This window comes from Danio aesculapii, chromosome 1, assembly GCF_903798145.1.
Source record: "Danio aesculapii chromosome 1, fDanAes4.1, whole genome shotgun sequence".
In the NCBI taxonomy this organism is placed as follows: domain Eukaryota; kingdom Metazoa; phylum Chordata; class Actinopteri; order Cypriniformes; family Danionidae; genus Danio; species Danio aesculapii.
The window spans coordinates 4,249,562-4,262,061 of record NC_079435.1 but is presented as its reverse complement, the minus strand read 5'-3'; the positions used below and the strand labels follow the sequence as shown (position 1 = coordinate 4,262,061).

General features: G+C 32.9%; 1 protein-coding gene across 1 annotated transcript in view; it reads right to left on the bottom strand.

Moving 5' to 3' along the window:
* The window catches only part of LOC130223164 (complement C3-like), a 58,626-nt gene that overhangs the window by 14,170 nt on the left and 31,956 nt on the right, over positions 1 to 12,500 (bottom strand). The window contains exons 18-27 of the mRNA XM_056455887.1: positions 12,423 to 12,500; positions 10,875 to 10,992; positions 8,931 to 9,022; positions 8,709 to 8,848; positions 6,391 to 6,603; positions 5,261 to 5,321; positions 5,087 to 5,173; positions 4,063 to 4,266; positions 3,905 to 3,980; positions 1,171 to 1,330 (exon numbers count right to left, since the gene is read on the bottom strand). The exon at positions 12,423 to 12,500 is cut by the window's right edge and continues 4 nt beyond it. Of these exons, the coding sequence (XP_056311862.1) occupies positions 1,171 to 1,330; positions 3,905 to 3,980; positions 4,063 to 4,266; positions 5,087 to 5,173; positions 5,261 to 5,321; positions 6,391 to 6,603; positions 8,709 to 8,848; positions 8,931 to 9,022; positions 10,875 to 10,992; positions 12,423 to 12,500 (1,229 nt within the window). The remainder of the gene's footprint in view (positions 1 to 1,170; positions 1,331 to 3,904; positions 3,981 to 4,062; positions 4,267 to 5,086; positions 5,174 to 5,260; positions 5,322 to 6,390; positions 6,604 to 8,708; positions 8,849 to 8,930; positions 9,023 to 10,874; positions 10,993 to 12,422) is intronic.

Here is a 12,500-nt window from a genome sequence, read left to right as displayed (position 1 = left end):
TCCAGAATTTTGTCCAGTAGATCTTGAGATCAAAAATTTAACTTCTACAAGATTTTTGTGCATTTTTAGAGCACAACACAAGAATAGAATCAAATAAAATAAGTTGTGAAAAAAACAACTCACAAATTCTGTCATTTTAGGTCACAAATATACAAAAAAAAATCTCTGCAAAATCCTGGGGGGACTGATTATACACTGCAACAAATGCTTTTCTTACTTTTTTCGGATCATTTCTTGTCCAAAATTCTTAAAATTCTGAAATCAAGAAGCATTTTTTTAGATAAGCAAAGCATATTGTCTTGTTTTAATAAATAATTTGTCACAATTAAGTGAGTTTTTCCTTAAAACAAGCAAAATAATCTGCCAATGTTTTTCCTTTTGACATAAGATTACTAAGCTTACCCCACAGATTATTATTGCTGGTCTTTAAGCTTGTTTTAAAGTGTTTTTTAATATATTTTACTTGTCTTAAAAATGCTTCTTGATTTAAGAATATTTATATATTTGGACTAAGTAAATAAGAAAAGTAAGAATATATATATATATATATATAGATAGATAGATAGATAGATAGATAGATAGATAGATAGATAGATAGATAGATAGATAGATAGATAGATAGATAGATAGATAGATAGATAGATAGATATGTCGCCTCGCAGCAAGAAGGTTGCTGTCTCGAGCCTCGGCTGGGTCAGTTGGCGTTTCTGTGTGGAGTTTGCATGTTCTCCCTGCGTTCGCGTGGGCTTCCGGGTGCTCCGGTTTCCCCCAGCCTAAAGACATGCGGTACAGATGAATTGGGAAGGCTAAATTGCCTGTAGTGCATCCGCTGCGTAAAACATATGCTAAATAAGTTGGAGGTTCATTCCGCTGTGGCGACCCCAGATTAATAAAGGGACTAAGCCGAAAAAAAAATGAATGAATAATTTTATTAAAATTTAATCCGTTAATTGAATATTTGTTTGCATATTTTTATATTCATATTTATTTAAATCTTAATTAAATCAATAATTTGCTTTAAAAAGTCGAGGCAATAGATGATTATAAACATATGAACTGAACTACAAATCAAATAAAGCTGAGGAAAAAAACAACTAAAAAAAACAAACATAAAATAATCTCCTAAAAATGGGAACAGTCTGTTGTAGTGAATCCGGCCGTGCCCTTTACCTGCATCTCTTCATGAAGGATGTGCGAATCCTCTTTGAACATGCCGTCTGACAGCTGTTTGTTTACTGCCAGCCACTGGAGGGCGCTGCAGATCACAGTCTCATCCACCACAATCAGATCGCTGGCCATCATCAACACCTTCGCCACATACGCAGTCAACCTTCCACAGAACAGAGAAGAGAAAAAGTCCAGGAATAGTTCAGTAGGAAACATTTGGTCATATTTTCTTGTTTAAAAAAAACAATATGGCAAAATTAAGTAAAACAAGCATAAAATAATCTGGCAAAGGGGTAAACAAAATAATCTTATGTCAAATAAAAAAACAAGATTATTTAGCTTACCCCATTGGCAGATTATTATTTAGCTTGTTTTAAGGAAAAACTTGCTTCATTTTGGCATATTATTTATTAAAACAAGACTGTATGTTATGCTGGTCTAGAAAATGCTTTTTGATTTAAGAATTTTTAGATATTCGGACTAGAAACAAGACAAAAACTCTCAGTAAGTATAATTTTTTGCCGTGTGTCATATTAGAGCTGCTTAACAACAAAACCCGAATTTGATGTTTGATTATTTGGTTATTTTCTGTTCCTGATCTTAATGTACTGTGAATCTGCTTTGAAATAACCTGTATTGTTACTTTAAAGCAGTGTTTCCCAACCCTGTTCCTGAAGGCACACCAACAGCACACATTTTCAAGCTCTCCCTAATCAAACACACCTGAATCATCTTATCATAACATCAGAAGAGACTCCAACACCTGAAGTTAATGGGTCAGAAAAGGGAGACATCCAAAATACTGTTGGTGTGCCTCCAGGAACAGGGTTGGGAAACACTGCTTTAAAGCATTGCATAAATAATTAGTGATGCATAATTTGACACAATAATGATAATTAAGCCTCATGGATAATTCAGATATAGATACCCATAATCAATAACTTCATATTTTGATATTATAATGTTCAGAATGTGTAGTTTGAGCACCCCCGAGAATAAAAAAAATCTTAACTCATATTCTAGCAGCACTATAGCAAACATCAGTCATCATATTGAAGTGATAATTCAAAGATATCTATACTGCTTTATTATCGTGTTAAACAGGCAAATTAGGCTTAATCTAATAATCTTCTGGAAATTGTAGCAATGTTATACTGCAATGTCCCTGTTAAATGAACGTACTACTAATAAAAATGTGTTTTTCACACAATAAAAACAAAAAGCATTTACAGTATTCAATCCCTAATGTGTGAGAAAGAGGAAGACAGACACTGTAAAAAGCAATTGGTTGACTTTACTTAATAATTATAAGGCAATGAGTTTGCTGCCTTATTTTTTTAAGTAAACAAACTATGTGCATAATTAAAAATGTTTAGTTAAGTCAATGTGTTTACTGACTTTTTATAAGTAAAAATCAATTTTTTGCTTTTAAGGCAACTGGTTTACTCACTTTTTAAAAGTACTTTACTCACATTTTGTGAAGTTTAGTTATAAACTAATTTCAAGAGTTCCCACTTAGATATGCTTGGCGTATAAAGCAGGTTTGGCATGCTGTCCCGGGAGAGAACCCTAAGCTCGGAGATATTTGAGCCCAGGGCTCCCGCCCGGTCGATAAGCATATCAGGAGATCTGAGATCAGGTGGGTCTCGAGAGCTCCCCCTTTAGAAAAGGGAGGAAAAGGAGGAGATGGGGTGGAAGGGGGGATTCTTCCAAACAAAGATAGAAACGGTAGGGAGAAAATGATCTATTTATAGTAAACTAGGATCACTCTGATTGGATGATTACTGATTACAGATGAGTGGCCAGACGTGCTCAATCATATCACGTGCTCCTCTCGAAATTAGTTTATGAAACTTCACTTCGAGAGGATCAAGTGCTTGTGATTGACCGCAGCTGGTCCTGCATTAGCTAACACATGATTCACCAATCAGACGATTCCTAAGTCACTATAAATAATCTAAGTTCCATACTACGGTCATCTTCGTTTTGAAGAATCCGCCCTTCCACCCCCACCCCTCCTTCTTTCCTTGATGGGCGGCACGGTTAGCACTGTCGCCTCACAGCAAGATCATCACTGGTTCTAGATCTTAACAAGCCAGTCGACATTTCTGTGTGGAGTTTACATGTTCTCCCTGTGCTCGCGTGGGTTCCCCCCACGGGTCCCCGGGTTTCCTCCCACTATCCAAAGATATGCGACTTTAGTTAATTTAAGTTAATTGACTAATCCAAACCCCTAGACGTGCTCCTAGTAAGTACAGGGTGGGCCATTTATATGGATACACCTTAATAAAATGGGAATGGTTGGTGATATTAACGTCCTGTTTGTGGCACATTAGTATATGTGAGGGGGCTTGAAATAAGAATAAAGTTACGTTAAAACCAAGCACACCATTGTTTTTTCTTGTGAAATTCATATAAATTCATATAAATGGCCGACCCTGTAGTTATCTCTTCATAGCAATCCCTAATTGTTCATTAGCTACAACAGCAGGGGAGTTCTCGAGATCTACCTGCGCTCAAACTCCCCTCTCGCCTAGGGCTTGAGGATCTTTTGAGTTCAGGGCTCTCTCACACCAAACAAGCTTTATAAATCAATCACCAGCTAAGTGTGAACTCTTGAAACAGCGTATAAACGAATAATAAAATTGTTTTTTTTTTTTTACAATGATCAATTATTTTGCTAAATAGACAGCAAATGTTTGCTGATGTGTCTGCAGTGTAGATATGCTGGCTTCACCATGTGCTGCTCGGCGTAGTCATCAGCGCAGCAAAGGACTCGTCCGGTTTCCGGAAAGTTAGCTGTCGTTGATAACCTTAACAGAAATAATAAAATAAACAACACAAGACTGTATAGCATTTGTCCAATCATACTGTGTTTCTCCAGCATCAACGCACCAGTTTTGATGTGGTTAATGGCTTCATTACGGCGGTTCATGCCCACGGTGTCCCACTGATTGGTGATGTCCAGATAATAAGTGGCGATGACTGGAAAAGTCAGATAGATCATATTTTCCTCTCCGGTTCCTCGAGGCTGGACAATAAACTGCTTCATGACATTTCCACTGATGGGCTCCTCGATCGTCTTACTGAAATCCTTACCTGAAATAACAGATCCAGGTCAACATTTCATGAATAGACTAATAACAGTGTTTAATATTTTTGTTTTATCTCTGTGTATAAATCATTTATGTATTTATTATTTCTTTTAATCCTATTGTTTGTTTTATTTATTATTATTACTATCATTATTATTATCATTTTCATCTTATCTTATGTATGTATGTTTTGTCTATATAAGTGAATTGTGTATATATTGTGTATTTTTTTATATTTATTTTATACTATACAGTATATATTATATACATTTTTGTATATTTATTTATTATTTCTTTTCATCCTATTGTTTTATTTGTATATATATATATATATATATATATATATATATATATATATATATATATATATATATATATATATATATATATATATATATATGTGTGTGTGTATATATATATGTATGTGTGTGTATGTATGTATGTATGTGTGTGTATGTATGTATGTATGTATGTATGTATGTATGTGTATGTATATATATATATATATATATATTTTTTTTTTAATCCTATTGTTTGTTTATTGTTATTATTTTCATTTTATCTTATGTATGCTTTTGTGTCTATATGTGACATTTTACCTTATTATTTATTATTATTTATTATGCGTAAATATGTTTTTCTGATTATTTCTTGCTTGGTGAATTGTATCGGTGCATGATTTTATGGCATGTTGTGTATATCTATTCGTATCACTATTATTTATATTGCATTTATGGTGTTATTTTCTGTCTGACCAACTGTAAGATGAATTAAATAAAGCAAAAAAAGAAAAACAGTGTATATTGATAATGTTTTCCTCTTACTGGTCACTGAGATGTAGGTGTTAGCGGGAGTGTTGGGAACCCGAGTGTCTGGTTTGCCGCTCCGCACAGACACCTCCTGTAGTCCACCTGAAGGTTCACATTCATTTTGACTGTATTTTTTTTTTTATATTTGAGAAGAAAAACTATTTATATGTATATATTCTGAACTCTTACCTATTTTAGCAGGATTGAGCTCTACATTTGTCTCCTGCACCATAGTGAGGACTCCCTCAGACTGAAACAAAGATGATAATGAACATGATTCACTGTTGTTTAAATTAACGATGAGTTAATTGGTAAACATTAATCTGAATAATGCAAGATGTGAACAATTAATGTTTTTGTTTTTTTTGGCCAGATTGGGTATTGATATTGCTCGTGCTATTGTGTGATATGGTTAAGCCAAGCAAAAGACATTAAGACATGAGGTATCATGAACTTTTCATGCACAATATTTCAAATGTTATGAAGCCAATTGATTGTTGATTAAATAGATAGTTCACACTTTACCTCACTATTTACTTTCCCTTAACTGCCTCCAAACCTTCAAGAGTTTCTTTCTTTTGTTGAACACAAAATCTGTAACCATTAACTTCCATAGTATTTGTTTTTCCTGTTATGGAAGTAGGAAACTCAGACAGGCTTGAAATAAATAAAAGGAGTAAATGATGACAATTTTCTTTTATTTTTGGTGAACTATCCCTTTAACAGCTGACATCACTAATCTAAATAATATATTAAAAGCGAGTTTGGTTGATAGTTGTCAAGTTTGTCAGCAATTCATCCTGGTTGGTTACCCATTTCCAAAATAGATGCTTTGTTCCCAGTGAGTACTTAGAGAAACTTGTTCATGCTTTTATGACCAGCAGGGTGGATTACTGTAATGACTCCTCACTGGCCTCCTCAAAAAGACAGTCAGACAGTTGCAGCTCATCCAGAATGCTGCAGCCAGGATTCTGACCAGAACCAGAAAATCAGTGTAGAGATCTGTCCTCTGGTCTTTACACTGGCTTCCAGTTACATTCAGAATAGATTTTAAAGTATTATTACTGGTCTATAAATCACTAGAAACACTAGAACACTAGAAATTCCAAGAGTTCAGTCAAAGCAGGGTAAATCCACCTTCAGCTACTACCAACACCTACTATAGAAGTCAATGGCTGTTATTGTCTGTTGTGTTCAACAGATAAAGGCAACTCAAAAATCATCAGGAACCTCTTGAGTGTGAGTAAACGGTAAGTATAGGTAAAATTTTTTAGGTGAACTATTCCTTTAACTCTTTCAGAAAGAAAGTTCACACTCACCACCACCTTCAGGATCTTCTTGACTCCGTCACTGTAAACAGAGTCGAACGCAGCAGCTTTCACCTCGATCCAGTGATTTCCCAGCTCCAGGGGAATAATAACATGCGGGATGGTCCTGGACGACATGGACTCCACCTCCACCTCAGTCTGGTAGGAGCCTTTATTGCTGGCGGAGCTGCAGATGTGCTCCGTCTCTATGAACTCCAGCCGTGCCTGATGGACAAACCCACATATTAAACACTGCAAAACATTAACTGAGGGGTTAGTAGCTGGATTTGGCTCCGAATGCATGATAAAGCTGCACAAGTAAATGCTAAATATCACCATCTCTATTCAAACACCTGAGAGAAAAGAGAGAAAGGCCAGTCATATTATTTAGGAACACATAGGAAACTCACAGACAATAAATAAAATTTTTTGTTAGATTTAATAAAAAAGAATTTCATAGGCCAAGAAAAAAAATCTAAATAAAGTTGTAATAACTGTATATTAATTTAATAAATGTCAAAAATAGGTCAAATGTTACAAAAAAATCAAAAACTTGAGGCAATAAAAGAAGATTTTATCATTTACATTTTTGACTTTAATAATAAAATATATATAGAATTTGTGAAAAAATTAAACTTGAAAAGAATTGAAAAGTAAACAAGCTCAAAAAGTAACTTGATGCAATAAATGAAGATGAAACCATTTTTTGAAGCCATGTTACATTTTTCACCCTATAAAAAGATTATTTGAGAAATAATTTACATAATTTGTAACAACACATATTTAATTCAAAATGAGCTCAAAAAGTAACTTGATGCAATAAATGAAGATTGTATCGCTTTAATTTTTTCAAAATGTATTATTTGTTTTAATATTAAGGTCAAAAATGTATGTAGTTTGTGAAAAAATAAAACATAATTCAATACAAATGAGCTCAAAAAGTACCTTAATGCAATAAATAAAGATTGCACCCGTTACATTTTTAAATCAGTCACATTCCTGACTCTAATACTAAAAAAAAAAATTGGTGAAACAATTAATGGAATTTCATTAAAAATGAGCTCAACAAGTAACTTGATGCAATAAATGAAGATTGCACCCGTTACATTTTAAAATCAGTCACATTCCTGACTGTAATACTAAAAAAATTAATAAATTGTGAAACAGTTAATGGAATTTCATCAAAAATGAGCTCAAAAAGTAACTTGATGCAATAAATGAAGAATGTTTAATTTATATTCCTGACTCTAATATTTAAAAAAGTTATAATTTGTGATAAAATGTACATAATTTGTAAAACAATACATATTTCAATAAAAATGAGCTTAAAAAGTAACTTGATGCGATAAATTATGATTTTATCAGTTACATTTTTAACCCTAAAACTAATAAAAATAGTAATTTGTGAAAAAATAAACATATTTAATTATAAATGAGCTCAAAAAGTTTCTTGCAATAAATGAAGATTGTATCGCTTTCATTTTTTCACAAATTATTATTTTTATTATTATTATTAGGGTCAAAAATGTACGTAATTTGTGAAAACAATAAAACATGATTCAACTCAAATGCAATAAATGAAGATGGTTTGTCACATCTCTGACTCTAATACTAAAACAATGAAACAATTAATGGAATTTGTGAAAAATAACAAAATATTTCAAAAAATATAAGCTCAAAAAGTACGTGATGCAAAAAAATAAGATTTTATCAGTTACATTTTGACCCTAATATTAACATAATACTAATTTGTGAAAAAAAATAAAAACTCAATACAAATTAGCTCAAAAAGTAACTTCATTTAGTAAATAAAAAAAATTGTTTCAGTCACATACCTGACTCTAATACTAAATTAATTAATTTGTGAAACAATTAATGGAATTTCATAAAAAATAAGCTCAAAGTAGTAACACGAGGCAATAAATGAGGATTGTATGAGTTACATTTTTTACCCTAATGTAAAAAATTAATAAGTTGTGAAACAAATGTATGTAGTTTGTGAAAAACTTTAACATATTTCAATAAAACTAAGCTCAAAAAGTAACTTAATAATATATAATGAATAAATAATTGCAATATATAAAGATTAAATCACATTTCTGACTCTAATATACTGTATATAAAAAACATAATCTAAAAAAATTAATGAAATAAAACTTATTTTAATAAAAATGAGCTAATGATTTTATGAGCCTAATGAGTTTTTATATATATATATATATATATATATATATATATATATATATATATATATATATATATATATATATATATATATATATATATATATATATAAACAGATCATATGTCCTAATTCCCCATGCGTTTACCTTGATCTTCTTCTTGGTGTAGTTGTGAAGGATGGCCCGGACCTGCAGTTGTTCGTTGCGCACGGCTGAAAACGGCACCTTCAGGTCAATGAAGAACATCTTATACACGATCATCTCATGTGGATCTGCCACACAAATACCTGCAGACAAACAGACAGCGTTACATGATGATAAACATCTAAATCTGTACTATACAACTCTAATACATTCACACATTAATACCATGTGTTTTGGACAGGCTGACAGCAAAGATTTGCCAGGTAGTAATGGATTCCTTTAGGTAGATTCGGCTTTTTGTGACTGACGTTGTTGCACTGGGAAAGGAGAAAAATAGTAAAAAAGAAGGGACATTATTGACATTTTTATATTATTATTTTTGGAGATGAATGTTAAGAGGGACTGTTTAGACAGTGTTTCTTCTGTGTGGAAAATGTGTCAAAAACTGAAAGGAAGAAGTTTGTTTTAGTTGTGTAAACAAACCCTACGATAAGTATAATTAAAATGAACTACTAAAAGTAATCAAGTAACTAAGACTGAAACATGAACTAATAAAAACATAAAGTAAATATGATATAACTATACTGTAAATGTTTTAATTCAGGCATTTAAAAAAATAACAAAATGATTAATAATACATAAAATACAAAAAAAAAAAAAATATATATATATATATTTATATATATATATATATATATATATATATATATATATATATATATATATATATATATATATATATATATATATATATATATATATATATATATATATATATATATATATATATATATATATATAAATTATATAATAGTTACAATGCAAATTATAGAACAAACAAACCCCAAAAATGAAAAACATAAAAATTAATAAAAAAAAATATACAGGAATATTTTTCTTTTGGAAAAGCATGCTCCAGTAAAGCTTTTTTTATACAAAAAAGGTCAATTGAATGTATATTTATTTGAAATGAAAAAGATAAAATAATACCTTTTATATAAATACAGACATTTAAGAAAAAATGTAATAAATAATAATAAAAATGCAATAATAATAATAATAAATACAATAAAAACACAAATAAGTAGAAATTATATTGTTTTACAATGTATAATGTAGAACAAACAAACAACCAAACAAAATGTGAAATATTATACTCAAATAAAAATGAATAAAAATATTCAAGAATTAATTTGTTTTTATAAAACTATACAGAGAGAATTTATTTGGTAAAGCATAGTCCAGTAAGCTTTTAAACTGTATAATACACTTAAAAATTCAGACTTTTGTCTGCATTCTGACTCTTTTTTAATCTGCGCCTATTTTTAAATTAGTTGTGTTTAATTTTAGTTGTTTTGCTTGTTCTACATGATAAACTCTAAAAACAATTATGTAATGTAATGTAATGTGTGTATTTATATAGCGCATTTATTGTGTATGGCCATACACCCAAAGCGCTTCACAATCATGAGGGGGGTCTCTCCACTCTACCACCAGTGTGACGGCAGCCACAGGACAACGGCGCCAGTGCGCTCAGCACACACCAGCTATTGGTGGAGTGGAGAGACAGTGATAGAGCCAATACGGAGGATGGGGATGATTGGGGGGGCCATGATCGTAAGGGCAGATTAAGGGACTTTGGCCAGGACACCGGGGTACCACCCCTACTCTTTACGAGAAGTGCCATGGGATTTTTTTAATGACCACAGAAAGTCAGGACCTCTGTTTAACGTCTCATCTGAACGACGGCCACTGACAGTGTAGTGTCACCTTCACTTTTACTGGGGCATTAGGACCCACACAGACCCCTTGCTGGCGTCTCTAACACCACTTCCAACAGCAACCTAGTTTTCCCGTGTGGTCTCCCATCCAGGTACTGACCAGGCTCAGCCCTGCTTAGCTTCAGTGAGTAAACAGTCTTGGGCTGCAGGGTGATATAGCTGCATATTATGCATATGTATTTGTTAATGCCTGTATGTATTAAATATTTTTATGCATATTTTAATGTATAATACTGAAAAACACTGTTTATACACTGTTTAAATAAAAAAATCTCAGTGTCATGCACATTTACTCCATTTTTGAGAACTATTTTAAATCATATGCCATCCATTCACGCCTGCACTCAAAGAAAATCACCTTTCCTATAATGTTGCGTCTTAAACTCACCATAATCTCTTATTAGCCGAACAGACGGGCAGAATCTCCTCTGACCACAGCCAGCTCTCTGGAAACTGTGTGCGTGACGTGATTTCTTCAAAACTCTCATAATAGTCGCTGTCCTCACCTGTGTGGGTTCACGGAGACTTGTTTTGTAATTAAATAAACATTGTCAGTGAAAAAATGAAAGAAAATAAATGTAAAAAATACATATAATTATAGTTGTACTGTATTTTAGGCAAGGCAAGGCAAGTTTATTAATAAGCACATTTCGTATACAGTGGCAATTCAAAGTGCTTTACATAAACAGGAATAAAAGAAACAAGTATTAGAGAAATAAAAACAAATAATAAAAATGGTAAAAAATAAAAGCAGATAAAATGTGTTATAAAAGAATGAAAAAGAAGAGAAAAACATAATAGTGCGATCTGTCGGACGAAGCACAGTGCTCATTCAGTAAAGGCACAGCTAAACAGATGTGTATTCAGTCTGGATTTGAACGTGCCTAATGTTGGAGCACATCTGATCAATTCTTGAAGCTGATTCCAGCAGCGAGGGGCGTAGTAGCTGAAAGCCGATTCACCCTGCTTTGACGGAACTCTTGGAGTTTCTAGTTTATTTGATCCTAAAGATCTGAGTGATCTGTTAGGTTTGTATTCAGTGAGCATATCTGTAATATATTGAGCTCCTAGGCCATTTAGTGATTTATAGACCAGTAATAATACTTTAAAATCTATTCTGAATGTAACTGGGAGCCAGTGTAAAGACCCGAGGACAGGTGTGATGTGCTCTGATTTCCTGGTTCTGGTCAGAATCCTGGCCGCAGCGTTCTGGATGAGCTGCAACTGTCTGACTGTCTTTTTGGGAAGGCCAGTGAGGAGGCCATTACAGTAATCCACCCTGCTGCTGATAAAAGCATGAACAAGTTTCTCTAAGTCTTCACTGGAAACAAAGCATCTGATTCTTGCAATGTTTTTGAGATGATAGTATGCTGATTTACTGACTGCTTTGACATGACTATTAAAACTCAGATCTGACTCCAGAGTCACACCGAGATTCTTGACCTTATTTTTTGTTGTTTAACGTTTAGTGCCAAGGTACGCATTCACCTTGAGAACCTCATCTCTGTTCCCAAACGCAATCACTTCACATTTACTTAAATACGGTATGCATTTTACTATAATACATATTTATTTTATCACAAAAAATTTAAATTTTATCTTAAATTGTTTGCTTATTTTATTTTCATCTTCCATGCATTGTGCACCCACAGTCCAAACACATGAGCTATCTGTGAACTGAATAAACTAAAATGGCCGTAGTGTATGAGTGTATGTGTGTTTGTGTGTGAATGTGTATGGGTGTTTCCCAGTACAGGGTTGCAGCTGGAAAGGCATCTGCTGTGTAAAAAATACGCTGGAATAGTTGGCGGTTCATTCCACTGTGGTGACCGCTGATAAACAGGAGCTTATGTGAATGAATGAATGAATGAATGAATGAATGCACTGTGTAAAGAAAAGCAGTGTGTTTGCGAACAGGGAAATATTCAACACTTACTGCGAGCCAGAATCATCTCCTCCTCTCCGGCCTCCAGACTTCGAGAAACCACATCATTGCAGCAGTGCAGAAACCCAC